Below are 23,596 nucleotides of genomic sequence, written 5' to 3'. Positions count from 1 at the left end.
GGAAGACCAAGAGTCACCTCTGCTTCTGAGGATAAGTTCATCCGAGTCACCAGCCTCAGAAATCGCAAGTTAACAGCAGCTCAGATCAGAGACCAGATGAATGCCACACAGAGTTCTAGCAGCAGACCCATCTCTAGAACAACTGTTAAGAGGAGACTGCGCGAATCAGGCCTTCATGGTCAAATAGCTGCTAGGAAACCACTGCTAAGGAGAGGCAACAAGCAGAAGAGATTTGTTTGGGCCAAGAAACACAAGGAATGGACATTAGACCAGTGGAAATCTGTGCTTTGGTCTGATGAGTCCAAATTTGAGATCTTTGGTTCCAACCGTCGTGTCTTTGTGAGACGCAGAAAAGGTGAACGGATGGATTCCACATGCCTGGTTCCCACTGTGAAGCATGGAGGAGGAGGTGTGATGGTGTGGGGGTGTTTTGCTGGTGACACTGTTGGGGATTTATTCAAAATTGAAGCCACACTGAACCAGCATGGCTACCACAGCATCCTGCAGCGACATGCCATCCCATCCGGTTTGCGTTTAGTTGGACGATCATTTATTTTTCAACAGGACAATGACCCCAAACACACCTCCAGGCTGTGTAAGGGCTATTTGACCAAGAAGGAGAGTGATGGAGTGCTGCGGCAGATGACCTGGCCTCCACAGTCACCGGACCTGAACCCAATCGAGATGGTTTGGGGTGAGCTGGACCGCAGAGTGAAGGCAAAGGGGCCAACAAGTGCTAAACACCTCTGGGAACTCCTTCAAGACTGTTGGAAAACCATTTCAGGTGACTACCTCTTGAAGCTCATGGAGAGAATGCCAAGAGTGTGCAAAGCAGTAATCAGAGCAAAGGGTGGCTATTTTGAAGAAACTAGAATATAAAACATGTTTTCAGTTATTTCACCTTTTTTTGTTAAGTACATAACTCCACATGTGTTCATTCATAGTTTTGATGCCTTCAGTGAGAATCTACAATGTAAATAGTCATGAAAATAAAGAAAACGCATTGAATGAGAAGGTGTGTCCAAACTTTTGGCCTGTACTGTATGTGATACTCTCGGCCAGGCATATTCACTCTTGCAGAATGACAGGTGGCCAGGGGCCGGTTGCAAAAATGCTGCACAGATCAGGTGTTCGCAGGGGCACTTCTTGTATTTGAGGACATTCAGGGCTTAGCCCAGGCCTCTGTGGGTGCCCCCTTCTCCTGGCACTGTTTTGATGAACAACCTCTATTTTAATGCATTGTATTCACTGTGACATCTTATTTATATTAAAGGTGAGAAATCCCACTGTGAATCAACATATATTCACTGGTTGGGGGGGCCATTTGGCACCCTGTTGTAGGCCAGATTTGGCCTATGGGCCACTGTTTGAGTATCACAGCTCTATGCCTACATGAAAACTTTTTACTGAAAGAATACATTTAGAAGTAACCCGTTTATACTCACCAGTATTTTTGTAAGTAACTAAAATTTAATGACATATTTTATCTCAGTGACTGCAGCTGATTACAATTGCAATTATTTTGTAATTTAACTACATATAACAAGTCACTCCCCGACACTGTTAACAAGCTTCAGAATTGTATTTTTCATCTGAATTTGAGGAGTTTGATATTGTGACAGCCAAGACATTTGTTTAAAATCAAACCAAACCTAAAAATGAAACAAAATCCACATGTTGCCAGAAAAACTTGTTTAGTTTGGCTACAGATATATCACAAACAAGTGTACTACAGTCAACAGTAGTATGGCTGATCAGTGTGTTATGATGTGTTATAGAGGAGTCTTTTTCAGACATCCACTCATATTCCATAAGACACTCTCAGGACTTTTATCATCCATATTGTCGTACGTATCTTAATCAGTATTTCATGACATACAGGACATACAGAGGACCATCTCTTTGGAACAACCTTCTTCCATCTCTACAATTATCATCTACATTATTGTTATTCAAAAAACATCTGAAAAGGACTCAAACTTGCAAAGACTCTTAACACTTCATTGATTTCTTTCTTTTTTTTTTTTTTTTAATTTGTTTTTATCGTACATCTTTAACAATTTTGTAATACTCCTTCGTCTGGAAGTCCTTAATATGGGAGGTATATTCATGAGCCAAGTTTGGCTTCTAACCTTTCCTGTACAATGTTTTAACTTATGAATTATTTTTCCTGTAATTTCTATACATGTATGTGCAACTAAACTAAACTAACCGTAATTAAACGCTTAATATCTTAACTGTAACTAAGTCATACTTTTAATGATCAATGAGGTTTATTAAATATTTGTTTCTGGAGGGGGACATGCTTTTATTGTGAAAGCATTCCCCCACTTCCTGCCAGTGTGGCTCTTGACGTTAACTTGACGCCAGATAAAATGGATCGTAGCAGTGTGTTCAGAGGAGGATCACTGTTCACCGGCGGCCGAGCAACGCGCGTCTCTACACCGCTACTGTGAAGACTGAAGCAGACCGTACAGTTCTAGGATCAGGATCTGGATCAGGATCTTTAGTCTCCTTCTGCAGCCCGACATGGAAGTGTTCCTGGACACCTGTGGACGGCGGAGAGTCAAGTCCCTGCTGTTACTCTACTTCTTTGTGGTGAAGGCAGCAGGTCAGTGAAACGCATCAGCCTCGCAGTCTGCTTAATGAGATAATATTTATCAACGTAGAGTCACGTGAGAGTTTCAGCGAGAACAGACAGGACTGTTGATTCTGTCCAAGCTCAGGGACAGAAATGAATGCACTTAAATGAATGCAATATGGTGACTTAAAAACTAAAAACTGGAGTCTACAATAAGTTTAAGTTTGTTGTATATTAACTTATCATAAAGTAATATAACACTCAATACAAATATACACACAGTGTCCACGTAATTAGGTACACATGTACAATATGCAAACTTTTAAGGTGCCATATAATATTCATTTTTTTGTCTACAGTGTCAAAGAGGTGTTTTAATACATTTATGTGTTGTAGCATTGTTAGTAGTAGTGTTATACTGAATGGTAGGGACCAGTACAACACCATTTTAACTATAACCTTAACATACATACAGCTGGATTTACACTTTTTTTTTAATAAGATAGATGTTATGGCTGTGTGCCTAATAAAGTGGCCAGCCACTGACTGTATAAGACTGTAAATTCAGCATTGAATACTATTACATTCTCATCTCCGTAGGGGTATTCTAGCACTACTTATGTGAAACGAACTGTCAAGACAAGAGATAAATCCTCCATAAAGTGCACTCCTCTGAGTATTTTAGAAATCTTCTGTTCTGGTTTTGTAGAGATAACACAATTCCAGAAAGTGTGAAGGTGCCACTGCCAATGTAAACTACAGACCGAAATAAAAGTTGGCTACCACAGACACACCATTTGCGTCTTTTTGGAAGAGAAGCTCTGTGTCCTTTTTTTTTTTTTTTTTGGTATCACTTTCCAATAAGCCCATCTTTACAGAGACTTTAATAGTTGTAACTAATATAGTGTTAATATTTGTTTATAATTAAGACTTTCTAGATCAGTTATTAAAAAGTTACTGAGAAAACCTACATTGGGAGGTTATGGAGAACCTCGAGGACCAAAGTCCATTCATTTACAACTGAAGTTATAACATTTATAACTGCAGATTTGATTAATTAAAACCTTTTATTAATGACTTATAAACATTTATAAATGCAGGCTAGATGACTTATTAGAAATAAAGAAACGGAGGAGTATTTATTAATGGTTTACCAAGTGACTAGCTTCAGGTCTACTGTTGTATCGACTGAAACGTGATCATCATGCCTGATTTTTAAACAATAAGATGTTGATGTTTCCTTTCCTTTGTCTCTCATATCTCCAGCTGCTTGCTCTAAACCTAAGGGAATGGAAAATACTGTCTTATCCGACAAATCGCTTCTAATGAATGAGTTTCCAGAGGGTTCTGAGGTCCACTGGGAGTGTGCCCATGGATATGTTAGAGACAGTGGCTCTGGGAGTATGACCTGCGTTGATAACAATTGGACTGAACCAGATCTCATCTGCAAAAGTGAGTCCTGCCCACTTTAAAGGTCCAATGTGTAGGATTTAGGGGGATCTGTTGGCAGAAATGGAATACAGTAAGTATGTTTTCTTTGGTGTAAAATCACCTGAAAATAAGGGAGCGATCACACCGAGATGAAACGCTAGAAACGCAACGCCAGTAAAACCATTGTTTTCCTATGATACGGCGAATCTGACCATCAAGCGTCTTTCTAGACTGGCATTTTTCCGGCGTCTTTTTAGACGGGCGTTTTTGTAGACGTGTTTTTGTAGATGCACATTTTTAGACACGCATAGATGCTGAAAAGTTAAAATATTTTCAACTTTTTGAGCGTCATACACCAATAGCTAGCGCACATTGAATAAGCGCATTGAGCATTTCAAGTGTCTTTGAGGCGTCCGCGTCTCTAGCGTCTCATTTTTGTGTGATCGCCCCCTTAGAATCGTTCCGTGTCGGTACCTTAGACTGAGCTGTTTTATCTACATAGGGAGCGGGTCCTCGTCTGCGGAGAACACCATGTTGCACTGCCATGTTTCTACAGCAGACCAGAATGGACAAACCAAATACTGGCTCGAGATAGGGCCTTTCACGTTTTTTGCGTCTGCCACTATAGTTAGCAGCCCCTCTACATTAAACATTGTTGGCAAAACACCATTTTTTAAACATGAAACAGCTTTATTCAGTGTCTTTACCAGTTAAAACTACCAGGTTCATTTGTTTTGAAGAAGACGAGACCTCTGTGGCTAATTCGGCTCCCGGTAAAAACCTCCTGTACGTCTGGATCCTAAGTTATCAAAGGTAAAAGGTGAGCACACATTAGCAGGTGCTGGGTGAGCTACCCGTCTCTGTAGAGCCGAACAGTGTAGGAGACGGACTGATTTGTAACTTGAAAGTGCTTTATTCAGTATTTTTACCAGTTTTAATTACCTGGGCTCTCATTTAAAAAACAGTGTATAGGATCCATACTAGAACTGTATGTACAGACAAAAGCCAAAACTGCCGTGTGCCAAAAAATATTTGACAATTTCTACAATCAGGCCTCCACCTCGCTATCTGCGTCGCCAATTTCCCGTCTCCAAAGTGTCTGTAAGCATGGGTCAAGGTTTCTCCCATCAAGTCTGTATTTATGATCACAACTTTTGTGTGGGAAGTGGTGCTAGGCCTCTTTTAGGGCTTGTTTTGTGCGTATGCAATTTTTATAAATGATCCTGGTCTGTTTTATTTTTAGAGAGGGGGAGACCTCAACGGAAAATCCGGCTCCGGTTAAAAATCTCTTGAACAAATTATGAACACTGAAGGAATTCTAACCGGGGGAAGTTTCAGCTGGTTGCAATTTTGCAATCCTCACCACTAGATGCCACTAAAACCCTCTAAATCTTACACACTGGACCTTTAATTATAACTCTGCTGGCAACAAACACAGCGTTCAACGTTCACAGTCTTCTACTGTTGACGAACATTCTGTCATTTTGGGGTTAATGTCATGGCCTAAAAGTCCAACAGCAATGTTGTGTTGTTTGTGTTTGTATTACAGAGAAAGACTGTGGTCCCCCTAAACCTCAGCCAAATATGAACTTTAATATGAGCGCTGGAACCCTGTTTGGTGCTTCAATAAAAGTAACATGTGATAAAGGGTGAGTATAACTCTATACATGAACCATGTGATCGCAATTTGGTTGATTTATGACTTAAAATAAATAGTTATGTGTTTGAATTTAGAGAGACAAGCGTGGGCATGCAGCAGCTCCAGTGGCGACACAAAGGGTGCCCTCAGTAGATGTCATGGTCATTTACATACATACAAAGTATCTCTTTTTGCTGTGCTGCCAACAGTTGTTGACCAGAGAGTGCTGCTGGCAAGTAGACCTAGATGACTGAAGTCAAGGTGGATTTGCTTATGGAAACAGTCTCTAAAGAAAACAAAATCGCCTTGAAAGGCAAATACAGCTGTCGCCAGAGAGTGTTTCGTTATAGTTTCGCTGATCAGAAACTTGGCTCTCCTTTTCCCAAAGCTGAGATAAAAGTTGTTGATACATAGTTCTTGACTAACCCAGGAAGAATTTAGTTTCAAGGCTGAGATTACCTTTTGATTTCAACACACAATCAGGGCTTGGCAATATTAATTTCTCCTCAAATAAACAATCCTGCTGTTTTTCCCCCTCCATCTTCCAACAGTTTCCGGGTCGTTGGATTGAGCTACAAACAGTGCTATGCGACAGGGTGGAGCGGAAGAGCCAAGTGTCAAAGTAAGTGTCTCTTTTGAAGCCACAACCAGAAGCAGTTAAACAATTGTTTGGTACATTCCTGCAACAAAAGCTATTTTCAAAAGACCGCTTTTCTGCTCTCGTAGGAGTCACTTTAATATGGAACAGCTGTGCAGATCTTCCTTGTCTGTTTCCAGACTTTTGTGGGGGCTTTCTCTATGTTGTCTATGCCAGTTAGAAAGCAACACAGTTTATTTGACAATATGGATTTTCTTTCCCACAATAGCCTTTTTACATTCATATAAAACATAACATGACATAGAATAGAATAGAATAGAATAGAATAGAATAGAATAGAATGTTTTTAGCTTTCTGCCCTGATATCTATGATAAAACAAGAATGCTCCTCCTGTCACAGTAAATAATAATCTATACACATTGGAGTTTGTTAGTTGCAATAAATGCAAAATGTGACAAGTATTTAAAAGAAAATAGAAATGTACAAGCTCAGAAACTGTGCAGAAATTAGTCATTCATTTGATCATTTGATAAATCTAGACTCTTAACATAATTTATGTAGGTCTTCCACATGGTCTCAAACTTATTCTGTTGAGCCTTTAATATGTAAGGTATCCTTTCTGGAAGGCTTGATAACAGCCGTCTTTATCTGAGAACGTTTCTCCATAAAACATTTACATTTTTTTTTTTTTTTTTGGCATAAAGCAAGCTGAGGTCTGTAAATGCTTGTTCATTTTTATGATAGTGATGTTTCCCTGGACATAAGCCCAAGAAAAAAGCTTAGGGTCTTTATTTTTTTTCTAAATAATCTTCTCAATTGCGTAGTCCCACCCCTGGGCAAAGACTGGCCAATCATAACATAGCTTCAGGCCACCTCAAACCAGGGTCCATCAACAACACAGCTGCGCTCCATTGGCTCTAATGCAACCGCTTCCGATTTCCTTCATTTTCAGGCTGGTTTTGTGGATTTGGAACTAAATGTTGTACCTGGGGCACGTCGTGTATTAATGATACTCGTTACCTGGAGAGGTTGGAAAAAGATCTATGTTTCTTCCCTGTTCCAAAACCAAAATCAAACCCTGAAAAGTGTAGGGTTAGCTAGCTAGCTACTGAAGATATAGCCTACTGAATGTATACATATGCTGCTTTTGCTTTTTAATGATTATAACAGTGAAACAAAGACCGACCCTGCTGTACAGGAACCAGTGAAGGGAAGCAGGGAAACTTTGCTCATATTCAACCAGCTGTGTGTCATCACAGTGTGCGCAGATGAACGTTGTTTGACGATGTTTGGGCGGAGATCCCTGCCTGTCTGGCAGAAGAGGTTCGATTGCTGGCGGTGGCACGGGGGCGAAGCTAAACACTGTTCATCTGCACACAATGCGATGCCACAGCTGTTAAATATTACCTTTATATTCATTGTCTTGTGTGGCGATCAGCAGTGATGTGGTGGTTCTCTTTTACACTGTGATCTGTAGCCTATAGTTCGGCTTTCGCTTCTAACTATCTTTGTCTTTTTAATCTGTTGTTGCTGCTGAGTCAGTTTGACATCCTGGATATATCCTTCAAACACAGACTGTAGACCCCTCTGTCTGCTTCTCTCTGGAATCACTCTTTCATTTTTCCATAAATATGATCATATTTCTTCAGCGAGTGCAGTTACAGTGTGATGCTCTGACAGCTTGTTGGACCATCACAAAGGGGCGGGGCTTAGCAAAAGTACAATTGTAACTCTTACCTTTTCCCAGAACATTTTATATTTCTGCATTGCCAAATACATTGCCAAAGAATGTTCCTCTCTTTTCTTTATTTTTTGTTCATATGTCTGGCATGTTTTTCTTGTATCGATTTAATTCCACCGGTGTCACATATGTCCGCATTAATCATTTATACTGCATTAACTTAAAGCATGTAGTCATAGACTGCATGAGCATCAGCACAAGCTGCTCTCCAATCTTCTTCAGAAATTTTGCGTTTTCATTTTAAAGTATTTTCTGATAAGGATGTGTGAAATCACCCATTTGTCTTCTTCCTCAGTTGTAACATGTGGCAAACCTGTTGAAGTGACCAACGGCAGACACTCATGGGATTCTCAAGATGCCCCAAAATATGGAGAAACCATATCATACATCTGCAAGGAAGGCTACACCCTCGTTGGGAAAGAGAGTATCATGTGCAGTGAAACTGGTCAATATAACCCTCAGGCTCCTGCGTGCAAAGGTAAGCACATTACATCCATGTGTTTGACTTCCTTGTGTTTACACTAATGAGAGGCAGGCTGAGGTGGACTAAGTTTTATGCATAACAAGTGTTGTTTAAGTTGTTTCAGGACCACACAGGTAGTTTTGCATGATTTAATCCATTAATTACATCAACTCTTTACATTACTGCAGACTGTTTTCAAACTGTACAACAAGTTTGTAGATTGATTTCTAGTCTTGTGGTTCCTTATCCATTCAATGTGAGATGAAAATCAGGTGGCAGGCACTGACTTGATATGTAGACGATCACAGTGAACATTTGTTACCTTTTATTTTTTGTTATGTTAACACCATATGATGAAGCAGTTGTGAGAAAGCTGCTCCCAACTGTCCATGTTGGTGTGTTCAAGGACATTCAGATATACAGTACAGGCCAAAAGTTTGGACACACCTTCTCATTCAATGCGTTTTCTTTATTTTCATGACTATTTACATTGTAGATTCTCACTGAAGGCATCAAAACTATGAATGAACACATGTGGAGTTATGTACTTAACAAAAAAAGGTGAAATAACTGAAAACATGTTTTATATTCTAGTTTCTTCAAAATAGCCACCCTTTGCTCTGATTACTGCTTTGCACACTCTTGGCATTCTCTCCATGAGCTTCAAGAGGTAGTCACCTGAAATGGTTTCCACTTCACAGGTGTGCCTTATCAGGGTTAATTAGTGGAATTTCTTGCTTTATCAATGGGGTTGGGACCATCAGTTGTGTTGTGCAGAAGTCAGGTTAATACACAGCCGACAGCCCTATTGGACAACTGTTAAAATTCATATTATGGCAAGAACCAATCAGCTAACTAAAGAAAAACGAGTGGCCATCATTACTTTAAGAAATGAAGGTCAGTCAGTCCGGAAAATTGCAAAAACTTTAAATGTGTCCCCAAGTGGAGTCGCAAAAACCATCAAGCGCACGAAACTGGCACACATGAGGACCGACACAGGAAAGGAAGACCAAGAGTCACCTCTGCTTCTGAGGATAAGTTCATCCGAGTCACCAGCCTCAGAAATCGCAAGTTAACAGCAGCTCAGATCAGAGACCAGATGAATGCCACACAGAGTTCTAGCAGCAGACCCATCTCTAGAACAACTGTTAAGAGGAGACTGCGAATCAGGCCTTCATGGTCAAATAGCTGCTAGGAAACCACTGCTAAGGAGAGGCAACAAGCAGAAGAGATTTGTTTGGGCCAAGAAACACAAGGAATGGACATTAGACCAGTGGAAATCTGTGCTTTGGTCTGATGAGTCCAAATTTGAGATCTTTGGTTCCAACCGCCGTGTCTTTGTGAGACGCAGAAAAGGTGAACGGATGGATTCCACATGCCTGGTTCCCACTGTGAGGCATGGAGGAGGAGGTGTGATGGTGTGGGGGTGTTTTGCTGGTGACACTGTTGGGGATTTATTCAAAATTGAAGGCACACTGAACCAGCATGGCTACCACAGCATCCTGCAGCGACATGCCATCCCATCCGGTTTGCGTTTAGTTGGACGATCATTTATTTTTCAACAGGACAATGACCCCAAACACACCTCCAGGCTGTGTAAGGGCTATTTGATCAAGAAGGAGAGTGATGGAGTGCTGCGGCAGATGACCTGGCCTCCACAGTCACCGGACCTGAACCCAATCGAGATGGTTTGGGGTGAGCTGGACCGCAGAGTGAAGGCAAAGGGGCCAACAAGTGCTAAACACCTCTGGGAACTCCTTCAAGACTGTTGGAAAACCATTTCAGGTGACTACCTCTTGAAGCTCATCGAGAGAATGCCAAGAGTGTGCAAAGCAGTAATCAGAGCAAAGGGTGGCTATTTTGAAGAAACTAGAATATAAAACATGTTTAGAGTTATTTCACCTTTTTTTGTTAAGTACATAACTCCACATGTGTTCATTCATAGTTTTGATGCCTTCAGTGAGAATCTACAATGTAAATAGTCATGAAAATAAAGAAAACGCATTGAATGAGAAGGTGTGTCCAAACTTTTGGCCTGTACTGTATGTGACTCTGATATTGAAAAGCATTGCATTCATTAGCTTGAGTATGTTATCTAAAAATGAAACCAAGCACAACATGCTAATATGGACGTAATGAAAAAGATTATGTGAATTTAAACATTTCTGAGATGTAATATTGCTGCCAGTGTCATGGCTCAGATGTCGGATTGTTGTCGCCCTGACGTGCCAAGTCTTAAAGTGACACTTCACCCTCAAATCAAAAATACATGCAAAGTTATGGCCATGCCTGTGGTTTCACATGTTTCAGCACATTAACTTCCAGTCATGCACGCATTACACAACAACATATCAAAGCAGAACAGGGGTTTTCCAGACAATTACATTCCAGGCAGCCACCATTTGAAATGTGTTTCACTACAGTATGAAAATCATCAGGGAGATCTTTGAAACTTGCTCAACTCGAAATTAGCACATGTTGTGACAGATTTATCTCTGTGAGCTGTGGGTGTGGCAGGTGAATCTGTAGAAGTGGAGGCTTTTGTGGAAAGTAATTATGGTTTTCAAAATATATTTTCCACCTGTAAAGCAAAGTCTTAAAGGGACAGTTCAAACCAAATCAAAAATATATATTTTTCCTCTTACGTGTAGTGCTGTTTATCTGTCTGGATTGTTTTGGTGTGCAGAGTGTTGGAGATATCCACTGTAGAGATGTCTGCCTTTTCTTGAATATATTGGAATTAGTTGGCACTCAGCTTGTGGTGCTCGAAGCGCCAAAAAAGTGCATTTGAAAAACTCAACAGCAATGTCTCATTTCAGAAATCTTGGCCAGATTACTCAAGATAATCCACAGACCTTGTTGTGAGCAGTTCCATGTAGGAACTATTTTCTTTGTACGAAACTACACCCTCCAAATGTATCACTGCACAGAAGGAGGTGTACATCTACTCATTGACGAGAGGCTCGTGCTGGTGACATTGCGAGGTATAAACTTTAACGGCTAAGCTGTTATGTTAGCTAGCTTAGGTGAGCTAACGGTATCAAGAAGATGCATGCTTTCCTCTACATGTGGTGATATGGTTGGCGGGTGTAGTTCGATAGTGCGAAAATGGTTCCTACAGGAACCGAATCACCACACAGAAGGAAGTGTGCATGTTCTCATGGACTACAAGCTCGTGCTCACGACAGCTCAAGATTTAAACATTAATAGTGCCCTCCTCGGCTGAGCTGTAACATTAGTAACATCCAGCTTTTTCACTTCCGATCCAATACCGATATTACAGCCTTGAGTTTTGGCCGATACCGATACCAATTCACTTATTTTGTTGTCAGTCATGTTAGAAAAGCTTTGATCAAGCAATATTACTCTCACAAGAACAACTAGTTAATCAGGTTAGTTAGAATGATCCACAACAGTTGGTATGACAAACTGACTTGTTTATTGTTAACAGGGTTAAATAAACAAACTTTAAACTTGAACATTAACATTAAATAAAAAATACAGCTGGTTTGCTTTGGCTGCTTTGGCCCCTTAATAAATAGAAAATAAATCAACACAAGAAATCTTTAAAATGTCTAATATTGAAATTAAAATAGCAGCAAGACTCCACACACTTGTGCGTTGCCCCCCTAATAAATATAAAATAGATTAACACCACAAGACATTGTTGACATTTAACAAACAATGCAGCCTTTCCTTTTCAGTTATTTTAGTAGAGTTTTTGTAGTCCATCCATGGCTCCAGTTTCACTAATTGTGCCCAAAACAATGCCATCAGTGCTCTTTACTTAAACAGTAAGAGTGTAAACCAAATAAAAATATCACTCTCAAAAAACCAGAGCAGAAAACAAATAGTCAGTTAACTAAGTTGACCGCTACTCTTCCTACCCTCCGTGTGTGTCTGCCATCTGCATGCTGGCCTGGTGGATTGATAGTAAGAGCTGGAGCGGATCACTGGAATAGACTGCTTGAATCGCGGAGCGCTGGGCTGGCCGGAAAACCTGGAGCGGAGTCCTTGAAAAACTGGATCGGAGTTGTTGGATCGGCATTTTTCCATGCAGTCCGATCCAATGCCGATGCCCATTTTTTGCTAATATCGGTGGCCGATAGGACATCCCTAGAGCTAGATGTAGATGCACACTTCCTTCTGCGCAGTGATATGGTTGGCAGATGTAGTTTGGCAGAAAGAAAATAGTTCCTGCATGAAACTGCTCACAGCAAGGTCTGTGGATTATCTTGCGTAACTGGGTCTTGATTTCCAGAAAGAGACATTGCTGCTGAGTTTTTCAGATGTACTTTTTTGGCGATTTGAGCACTACAAGTGGAGTGCCGTCTAGTTCCATTATATTGGAAAGAAGGCAGACATCTCTATGGCTGATATCTGCAACACTCTGCACACCAAAACAATCTAGACTGATAAACAGCACTACAGGTAAGGGGAAAGATATGTACTGTTGATTTTGGGGTGAACTGTCCCTTTAAGCTAGTTTCAAAGCTTTCCCTGTTTATTTTCGTACTGTACGGAAATGCCTTAAAATGGTGGCTGTCTGACATGTAATAAATCAGTTAAGAAACTTCTGCCATGCTTTGACATGTTGTCATGTTATGTGCGCATGACTTGTTAACAGGCTAAAACATGCGAAACCACGGGCGTGGTCATAACTTTCCAGTCCTTAATGGGCATAAACAGAGGCTTGTGAGATCAGTAACCCACTGTGGTGCACTTTTCAGCACCCAAATGAAGTGTTTATCTATAATACACTGTATTCAATTAAATACAGCTCACATACTATTAAGTGTTGCCATGGTGTCACTGAGGACACTCGGCATTGAACGTCCTGCTTTCAAGTTTAAACATCATCACTCAGATCCCCCCTCTGGACACTCTAAGCAGTATTCAGGCTTTACAACATGTTTCTTTTCAACATTCATCTCTGCACTCACTCCAAGTTGTTTGCTTTCTAACTGCCACATTCATGTTCTCCTTAACCGTTTCAGTGTGTTGACTAAAGAGCAACCTTAAAGAGTTGGTCATTGGTCAAAGTTCTCCTTCTAACACAAAATTGAGTGTAGCTTTCTACTACAAGGCACACAGAGTGAAACAAGATGCATGTTAGTGATGCATAACTGTAATTTGTAGGCACAGCACATTCTGCATGTAAACAGGAATCTCTATGCATGCTCCGCCACCATCAGTCTCATAAATGGCTGATGAAGGATTTTAACCCAGATAAATGTAGTAGTTTTCTTATTCATAGGTGGGACAACAGAAGTCAGAGTTACAACAAAAATGGCAATACCAACACCAACACCTACACCAACACCTCCAGGACAAGGTATACAAATATATAGACAGATGATAACTGCTACATATTCAATCATTTTTACCCCACCTCCATTCCTTCAAGTATTTAAAGGGACAGTTCACCCCAAAATCAAAAATACATATCTTTCCTCATACCTGTAGCGCTATTTATCGATCTAGAGTGTTTTGCTGTGAGTTGCCAACACATTCTCACTCCGACCTTGTCACATATTGAGATTTTGGTCGTGGACTTTCCACGTCCACATACAACGTGCAAGGTACCCTGGCACCTAGGTTGGTTGTTGACGTTCTGAGACACAGTGTCAAGTTCTCTCTTTCAAGATACACTTCCGTTTTCACAGGAAATTTAACGTTAACATGCAGTCTCTTTCAAAATAAACGCACTACGTCCGTACAACATTGCAAATTTTTTTTTTTTTTTTTTTTTTTTATTCCTTCAACAACAAACACACGATTGGGTTTCGGAAAAAAGAACAGGGTTTGGCTTTAGAATCTGACGGAATGCCAACATCACTCTCTTGGGCGAAAGTCTGTGTTTTTTGGACCCATCCATCACCCGTTCCGCCTGCCCCTCTTGGATTTTCGCCACCTTAACTTTCGTCCTTGTCCCACTGTGTTTCCCCCCTGACGCCACGGGCACCATGAAACTATAACGGCAACCGGCTGTGTATCATGCCAGCGTTCAAGGACACCTTGTTTCATTGGTTTCTGACGTTGCAAGTCGCTTCCCAAGCACCGGATTTTGACAACGTCAGAGTAAGGCCATGCTCTTGCAGAGTTGAAAATGTCGGCGGTAGAGATGTCTGCCTTCTCTATAATATAATGGAAGGTGACACTCGGCTTGGGTGCTCAAAGAGCCAAAATAATACATTTGAAAAACTCAACAGCAATGTCTCTTTCCAGAATTCATGACCCAGTTACTCAAGATAATCCACAGACCTTGTTGTGAGCAGTTTCATGCAGGAACTATTTTCTTTCTGCCAAACTACATCTGCCAACCATATCACTGCGCAAAAGGACGTGTGCATCTACATCTAGCTCACCTAGCACCACTGAGCTACCTAATGTTACAGCTCAGCAGAGGAGCGCGACAGTAATATTTTAAATCTAGAGCTGTCGTGAGCACAAGCTTGTAGTCCATGAGTAGATGCACACTTCCTTCTAAGTGGTGATTCGGTTCATGGGTGTAGTTCGGTAGTAAGAAAATAGTTCCTACATGAAACTGCTTACAACAAGGTCTATGGATTATCTTGAGTAACCGGATCATGATTTCTGGAAAGAGACACTGCTGTTTAGTATTTTAAATATATTCTTTTGGCGCTTTGAGCATCACAAACCGAGTGCCATGTAGTTCTATTATGTTCTAAAGAGGGCAGACATCTCTACAGCCGATATCTCTGACTGCAACTCACATCAAAACAATTTAGTTTGATAAATACCACTACAGATTAGAGGAAAAATATGTATACTTTATTTATGGGTGAACTGTCCCTTTAAGACTTTCCTTAATGGGTGGGATTTTTTTCCTTTTTTTTTTTGACAACAATTATTATTTTCCACAGAAGTGTCCACTTCCACAGATTCATCTGCCACACCCACAGCTCACAGAGATAAAACTGTCACAGCCAGTGCAACACCAACTGTCTCACCTTCACTACAAGGTACAGAAAAATGTCTCCATCGGCATATAATTAAGTTGAAATCCTTTTAGGCACAGCACTTGGCAGCATGAATGGATTATGTGCATGCTGCATGCCTCTCAGAAATTGCTTCTCAGCCTGACAAATCACTTTTATCCTGTCCAAGCTGGAAAAGAACTAAGAATCACTGTGATTGCTCTGTTCAAAGGTGGCAGAGGCATTTTGACAGCTGAGGGTAAAGCTAGCACAGCCAGTGTAGCATCAATGACGTCGTCTCCGTTTCAAGGTATTGAACAATTTAATGAAATAGCTGTCAAATCTGAATCTTGGATTTTTACTGTGCCTCCCAAGCAACCCTCTGAGGACTCCAGTTAGATTATAATGTACCTCTTAACTTTAGACAACTGTAGACTTCTTAACTGTGTGAGTTTTAGGTCTGTTTGGTTTGTTATTTGTTGTTTCAGCTTGTTACCCAGTTGTTTCAGTGGAGGGAAGAAAGATTTTTTGTCATCACTGTGGGATGAAAATAAAAGTAAAGTATAGTTTGAGGAAACTGAACTCGTTCTGTAAGTCAAGCATGAGATTTAGTACTTTGAAACTGGTCATGATGGCAAAATGATGGATAGTTGTGAAAATTATAGGCAGCAAAGTCATAAAAATATAATGACTTCTATGCTGAACTTACAAAACCATTTACAAGGAGAATGAACATGTTCATCAGTGTGGTCAGCTGACTCTAAACCACCAGGCAGGTCTGCTGAGCTCATAGCGCACTGAAAGGAGAGAGTCTTAGTTATTTGGTTTTAGACATTTACTGAAATTCTTAAACTAACAAATTTGATTTAAAGGGGATCACCACCTAGATTTAGAGTTCCAATATGTTATTTCCATGGCCTTTTAAAGTCCAAATAATATTTGTGAACATGAGCTCCTCTCTTTCAAAGCCAGACAGACGGTCTCAAAGTTGTGATGTCATAGGGTATATAGTCTGACAGCTGATTTTATGCACCCACCATGTTTTCTTTTTTTATATACTCAAATGAACTTTATTCTGTTGTAGTGTTCTCAGTTCTGCAACAGAAAATGTACCTGTATAGACTGAATCACCATGAAGTTGTACTAACAACAACAACCACTTCCAGGTAGACAACTGGCACTTGATTTGAATTGCGAAAATATGTAAAATCAACAAGCTTGATTATTTCTCTTGTCATTTTCAGCTGTAACTGTAACATTTTAAAGTAGACAGTGAAACATGGTGGTCCAAATCCTTTGACATTTCTTCAGTGCTTATTTTAAGTACTGTGTTGCATCTTAGACCAAATCTACTCTCATTGAAGCTAAGCAATGTGCTGCTGTAGATGGGGGTCGTTTTTACAGTGCTTCTTCAAGGCAGGAATTTCATGCCGTTATTCCGCCTCACCTCCTTCTCTGTCTAAAAGGTAAAGTCACAGAATGGGTGGGACAGAGATGTCTTACCTTTAAGCTGGCATCAGAGGTAGTAACAGCACCAAAACAACCATCTGTGTAAAAGGAAGAGCTGACAGGATGGCATCATGGGCGGCACGGATGCGACGTTTTGATTATGTGTTTGTATGTGTATTAGAACTTCTTCTCTGCCTGAGTAACTGCTGTAATTTCCCGCTACTATCCTCTGGCTCGGACGGGTCGGGCTCGTCATAATAAACCTAGGCTATGGAGCCAACTACTTATCACACCTTGACGGCGCCACTGGCCGCACACATGTGAGTTGTCGACGGTGACAGCGTGTGTGTCAGCTTCGTCGAGTGTACCAAGTGCAGCATGATCCTGATATATGACAGCAAAAAGACGGGGACCTCGACACTTAAGAGGCACATGACAAAGACTTGCCATGGAAAGAAAGACGAGAGTCAGCCTTCAATGTCTATGTTTGTATCCTAAAACTGTAAAACTGTCAGGTTTAAACCAGGCTCGGGCTCATAGTTACAGTTAAAGGGATAGGGCAGGCTCGGACAGAACATGCACAGGCTCGGGTGGGGTTGGGCTGGATTTTTTTGGGCCCAATCTAAGCTCTAATGTGTAGGTGTGTTTGCCAGTGGTTCCCAACTGGTCCAGCCATGGTGTCCAGATTTCTCCTTAGTCATTAGTTCAAGGTCCACACAGTTTAATATATTCAGCGTCATACTTGTGTCACTCACGCTACAGCAGGAAACAGCACTTCAAAATAAAAGCTCTATGTCGGAAATCCACTGCACTTAAAAATAAAGTGTGTTTTTTTAAAGGACACATTTGCAAGTTACTCGGGGTCCACTCAGAATGGACCTGTGACCTACTTTTGGACCATGACCCACCTGTTGGGAACTACTGATGTATGCAACCCACTACAGGAGATTTAAAAAGTAGCTGATAGCAGTTAGCAGTTAACTCAAAGAAGAAAACAGTGGCTGAAAATGCCCACAAATTGGGAAAACAATGATGTCCAGGAGCTCATTACCCTCCACGCAGAGGACGAGATCCACTGCAATATAACAAAAATGCTAAATGATTGTTATTGCCATGTCAGTGCCATTGTTATTGTTTTCCATTGTTATGCGCTGCTAACGCATGTCATATGTCACACAAGAGGCTGACTCTGCTGTTGCGTCATATCCATTGCCATTGTCATGATGCCGCTGTGGTTTGGTTCTTTGTAAAAATTCAAAGGCAGCATGAAGAAGGAACTTTGCAGCAACCCCATACCGCGATCTTTGTGTAAAAAGGGCTACTGTGATTCGGTCTATACTCATAACATTCCCCTGGGTGCTCTCAGCATCATCTCAACATCTTTCCTGATTCACTGTCAGTGGAGCAGTTTCAGACTTTATACCGAATGACATCACATGTTCAAGTCAGAGCACTGTAGCTTTTGGATTTAGGATGGAGTTGTTTATGTTAACTTATATTTTTGGACTGTCTCAGACCATAGGAATAGCAGGGGTAAATTTAGAAAATGGGCATAGTTCCCCCTTAATGAGTAATTTGACATTCTGAGATAAGCTTATTCACTTTTTGGCAGAGACTTACAGAAGATGAACTGAAGTGTAAAAACAACAATTTGTCGTTTTATTGGGTGGTAATGTGCTGGGCTGTTTCTTGGCTCTGAGCAGTTGCCAGGCAACCAGCAAAAACTCCAGGAAGCTAACTGCTCACAGCCAAGATATAATCCAGCACATAACCCCCATGAAGTAGGAAATTGCTTTTGCACTTTGCACATATTGAACAAAGCAGATGTTGATTTGTGAGTTTCAGAGGTGCTTACAGGGGGACACCAGGCTACCTGCGTCTCCCTGTTTCCAGTCTTTATACTGAGCTAAGCTCAGCTAACCAGCTGCTGGTTACAGCTTCGTGTTTAACAGACACATATGAGAGTGGTGTCAGCCCTCTCATTTGAGACTCCACCAGAAAGCTTGTGTACATTTTTCTCCTTAAAATGTCAAACTATTCCTTTAACACTGTTATCTACAGCTCTTAGTTTGCCTTGTATTTATTATTGTTTGCAATGCAGACAATAATGGTTTTATTTTACTGACTGAGGAGACTTGTCATTTAATATTCACAGACATGTCTCCCTCCCCCAGTCCCTGTGCAAGTTAATACATTAATCATTAATGTGGTCATTAATTAATGGTCTTTTTCCCCTTTACTGATCCAACTTGGAGACACTGACATGAGCTGAAGCAACACATACGACTTTTTGTTTGTAACAGACCTTGTTGTGTGTGTGTTTATAATGTTTCTGATGTAGCCTGAGTCACTCCTGTTGGCCTTTAAATAGTTTGCATACTAATGATACTGTTTTATACTTGCAGACAAGCATGATGGTGCTATAGATACCAGTGAGGATGTTGGTAAGTCATTGAGCCCCAGCACTGTTAGAGATGTTAACATGGGTTATTATTTAGGGTTTGCTTTCAAGTGTGCATGTGTCTTTCAGGAAATATGCCCGTTATAATCAGTGTGATCAGCGTTGTATTAGGTAATGTACAATTTTTCTTCAGTTTTTTACAGTTTTTGCAGATTTTGCAGTTGAAATACAAATTAGAATAAATGTTTTTTTTTTCTTCACAGTTGTGGGTATACTTGTACTATTTTTACACAAGTTTCTTCTGAAGAGAAAAGGGTGAGATCCAGTATTTTACTTGACTCTTAAATGCATGACTCATACCTGATTATGCCTTTTATACCTCTGTTGCTTCTTCTCTTTGCACTGCCTGCTCTTTTTACCTTCTGATGGTTACACATTATTTGTACGTTAATGCAAAGTAACGTACAGGTCAACATTAGCACAGATTTCTGCAAAGAAATACAGCATGCAGTGTAACTTGTACTAAGCTAACTCTGCAGCAGGTTCACAGTTGCTTTGTATTTTCTGAACAGTTTAAGGAAATCTAGATGTCTGTGTTTCCGGAGTTATGCTTAGGAATGAGGGAAGTCAACAGGAAATCCTTTGATAAAAGCGGCTATGACATAGAAATCAGATTCAGGAAAATAAAAGCCCCTTGGCTTGGAATGATTCAGGATGTCTTTAATAATCAAGTTAAAAAACAAAACTGGACAGGAAACAGGCTATTTCGCATTTTTCTTTGTCAGACATTCATGTTATTGTGACCTGAATTGGATTTTAAAAACATATCCAGAGACTAACATCCCTAAAGCTTCATACTGATCTTATGAAATTCACTTTTGATAAACCAAATAGCTCAGACTCAGCCGGAGAAATTTTCCTTAAACATGAATCTCATATAATCATATGCACGCTTTAACATACTTCATTAAGCCAAAGCTTATTTTCCAAAAAAAAAAAAAAAAATCATTGTCTTAAAGTTGCAATGACTAACACTAACATTTCTAATGAAGTATGCAATAAAACATCATCTGGTGAACTAATGAAATTAACATTAAATTAAAAGTAACATAAAAACTCAACAATTCTGACACAAATTCCTTATTTGATGACATCATAGCTCGTATGACACCAGAGAAGACCTGAAGCCGGAGTTATTACAGTTCCAAAATCTTTAGATTGCCTGCCTCACTAAGGTACCTGTCAATTCCTCTGTATTTACTGTTGTTAAGATCTACTGCCATAAAAAAAAGCCTTCAAAACCATATCAAAGAATTGTTTACTTGTTCACCAGGAAAAAGCTGCCATACAGTTTTTAAATGAGCAGTGTGTAGGATTTAGGGGGATTAAGGAATTAGTGGTATGTAGGAGTGAGGATAACAGATTGCAACCATCTGAAACTTCTCCTGGTTAGAATTCCCTGAGCGTTTATTGTTCAGGAGGTTTTAACTGGGAGCTGAATTATCCGCAGAGGTCTCCTCCTCTCCAAAACAAACTGACCTGATGATTTAAAGCAGTAAAAACACTGAATAAAGGAGATTTGTGCTGAAAAAAATTGTGTTTTTTCATTGAGGGGCTGCAAGCTATGGTGGCAGACCCAAAAAATTGATTTGCCCAGTCCAGAGCCAGTGTTTGGTTTGTTCGTTTAAGGCTACTGTAGGAACATGGCATTCCAACTTGTAACAGACCAGGTGGTTATAAACGGTAAAAACAAACCAAATAAAGCAGTTTCATATTACAAATCAGCGTTTCTCCAGGACTGTTTGGCACATCAGAAACAGGCCACTTGCCCAGCACCTGCTATGTGTCTTATCTTTCTTCTCTGATACCTTAATGTGTGCTCCAGACGCTCCAGACATTCAGGAGGATTTTACAGTGAGCTCAATATTCTGCAGAGGTCTCCTCCTCTACAAAACAAACAGAGCTGGAAGTTTAAACGGGTATATACACTGAATAAAGCCATTTCATGTTCAGTCAGGAGAGACTTGTTCTGGGAAGAAAGAATATTTATTTATATGTGCACCTAAGTATGAGAAATGTGAAAAGTCTTTGGTGATTAGACCCCATTGTGATGCCATCTCTTCCAGGAGGTTGGTAAAGATGTACAGTAGTAGATTAGGGAATGCCATGGGATCTAGATGCTGGTAGTGATGAGATAAGATGAAGAGGGAGCTGAGGAACTGGGTGTGAATGGAAATAGGCTTTTGATGAGCTCATCCTGGGCTCTGGAGGTGAATGGGGTGGAGGAGTTCATAAAAATGCCACCTAAAATGACAGCTGACAGGAGCAGAGAGGAGAATAGGACTCCCATAGTCAGCTTATTGGTGAAGTGGTGGGAGTGGGACAGAGAGAGAATTGACTTATGGCTAAGCCACACCCCCCTCCACTCACTCAGACAAAATATCAACATTCAGTGGCCGGGCGCTATGGCAGGTGTCACAGTACACGGCATTTCGCAGGAGGCAATTGATGATTTTTGGAGACATAACGATCAGATGTCATTGATAAGTAACCAAAAGAAAAGGGCTAAACTACGCATTGGAGGGATATATTCATCATTTTATCGTTGAGAAGGTCGATGAAAAGCTTAAATTACAAGCCAAAATTTACAGGTCCCAGTATAAGCATGTAAGCTGTGAATTATTTGTGAACAAGCCTTTGGAAACTGGAAATTTTGGTGCATCAAAGTGCCACTGAAGTTAAGGTTTTTGGCTCAGAATATGAGAAAAGGATAACAGCCTTTTTACCATCTTTACCAAAAGAGTCTCTCCGTTAGTTTGGTGCTACAGTATTTACACTGAATTATTCAGCATAACGTTTGCCAACCTTTGCTATCTCTGCGATTACGGATAAATTAATGAAGCTAAGCTCCAGAAGTTAACGTTAGCTTAACTAGAGCCCTTTGGACAACAGCTAACAATGATGTACGATCACCAAAGTACAAAACTAGAACAAAATAGGCTAATGAACTCCCAGCAAACAAGGTGACATGATGAACAACGCAGCTAGGAGCTAACGTTAGGCTAACTTTAGCTAACGTTAGCTAGAGATGTTAAAGATAACTTTATATTTCTTTCCAGCAAAGTGACAATATGTTGCCCCAAACACAATGTTGACTTACCTTAGAACAGATGTAGACATCATTGTTAATCTTATTCACGTTGAGTTGATGTTGTGGTCTAACGTTACTACACAACTTTATCCAAAGGAGACACTTTTCTCGGTTGAGATGTGGTTTAAAGTGTAAAAATTACACCTCGTCGCCCAGCCTCTCAGGATACCTTGTGTCGGAGTTGCATGTACCCCATGCACACCGTTTGACCATTTTTAAACTTCAAATCTCAAACAAAGCTCATAAAACTGAACGAAACTGACTTTCTGTAATGCATTTCAATGGACGTCCAGGCAGAGAATGTCCCAGTGTATGGGAATGGCTATACGCACTGTGATTGGCTCATCGCGTTTGAGGGCGGGGCTTAGCCATAGGTCAATTGAGAATGGATGTAGCATAAAGAAAGTCTTCCTGACTGAACTTGTGTTGAGCTTCATTTTAAAAAGTGTTTTTCCATCGCTCTCATCACAGAGGAGCTGCTAGCTACGGTGGCAGATGCGAAAATGTGAATGGCCCAATCCAGAGTTGTAGTGTTTGGTTTTTTCTGTTCTGGGCTACTGTAGAAACATGGCGATGCAACATTGCGATCACGGTAAATGTAGACCAGTTAACTATGTAGATTTGAACGACCCAAATTAAGGTGACAAAAACACAACCTATGTTTAGGTGATTATACACTAAAGAAACATATTATATGATATTCCATTTCTTCCAATATATCCCCTTAAATCCTACACACTGGACCTCAAAGTGGGAACTTGAAGTAGATATAACAAATGGAGTCAAGAAAAAGCATGAATGATGGGCTGTTTCTTTTTTTTACACCACTGTATGAATGAAACTCAAACTAAACATCTATTTATTTCCTGTCAACACCAGCTCTTCAAATGGAACCGCGCCGATCTATTAAAGAGCATCTGTGACTCAGGAGGGACGGACCATAAAACTGTAGCAGCGTCTCTCCGAGTCGACGGGGAAAACGTTCACTCACATTAATGTTATTGCACTTCAAATGGCAGATAATCAGATCTGTAAAAGTATCATAATTTAAAGCAATGTCCACTGATGAAATGCACTTTTTTATTGCCACTCTATTTTAACAACTGTAAATATTTTTTTATGCCACTATAGTATTGCTATTTTGTACGTTATTTATGTTATAAACTGGAATAAACTCTTTAACATTGCCTCCATGTTTAT

The 23,596-nt window shown here is 40.4% G+C and overlaps 2 protein-coding genes across 5 annotated transcripts in view; both read left to right on the top strand.

Annotated features, from left to right (window-relative positions):
• Positions 1-23,596, top strand: part of LOC125886954 (zinc finger BED domain-containing protein 5) — a 33,707-nt gene that overhangs the window by 1,249 nt on the left and 8,862 nt on the right. The window lies entirely within an intron of this gene.
• im:7151449 (complement decay-accelerating factor, GPI-anchored) lies at positions 2,357-23,583 on the top strand. Of its 4 annotated transcripts, XM_049573828.1 has the most exons (13): positions 2,358-2,611; positions 3,848-4,033; positions 5,562-5,661; positions 6,203-6,273; positions 8,287-8,469; positions 13,712-13,789; positions 15,342-15,440; positions 15,628-15,705; positions 19,250-19,288; positions 19,375-19,416; positions 19,509-19,560; positions 20,405-20,480; positions 23,276-23,583. In XM_049573828.1, the coding sequence occupies exons 1-12, from the start codon at positions 2,530-2,532 to the stop codon at positions 20,460-20,462; spliced, it is 1,068 nt and encodes a 355-aa protein (XP_049429785.1). In that variant the 5' UTR covers positions 2,358-2,529; the 3' UTR covers positions 20,463-20,480; positions 23,276-23,583. The 4 variants fall into 4 exon arrangements, with proteins under 4 accessions (XP_049429929.1, XP_049429856.1, XP_049429785.1 ...); XM_049573972.1 differs by lacking the exon at positions 13,712-13,789 and having other exon boundaries at positions 2,357-2,611; XM_049573899.1 differs by lacking the exon at positions 20,405-20,480 and having other exon boundaries at positions 2,357-2,611.

The sequence above is a fragment of the Epinephelus fuscoguttatus genome, linkage group LG1 (genome assembly GCF_011397635.1).
Source record: "Epinephelus fuscoguttatus linkage group LG1, E.fuscoguttatus.final_Chr_v1".
Classification (NCBI taxonomy): Eukaryota; Metazoa; Chordata; class Actinopteri; order Perciformes; family Serranidae; genus Epinephelus; species Epinephelus fuscoguttatus.
This window is presented reverse-complemented; position numbering and strand designations above follow the sequence as displayed.

Bases quoted from the DNA above. Each gene is read 5' to 3' on its own strand.
- im:7151449 (XM_049573828.1), top strand. From the start codon at position 2,530: ATGGAAGTGTTCCTGGACACCTGTGGACGGCGGAGAGTCAAGTCCCTG. The intron at 4,034-5,561 runs GTGAGTCCTGCC...TTTGTATTACAG, and splicing joins ACCAGATCTCATCTGCAAAA to AGAAAGACTGTGGTCCCCCT. The intron at 6,274-8,286 runs GTAAGTGTCTCT...CTTCTTCCTCAG, and splicing joins CGGAAGAGCCAAGTGTCAAA to TTGTAACATGTGGCAAACCT.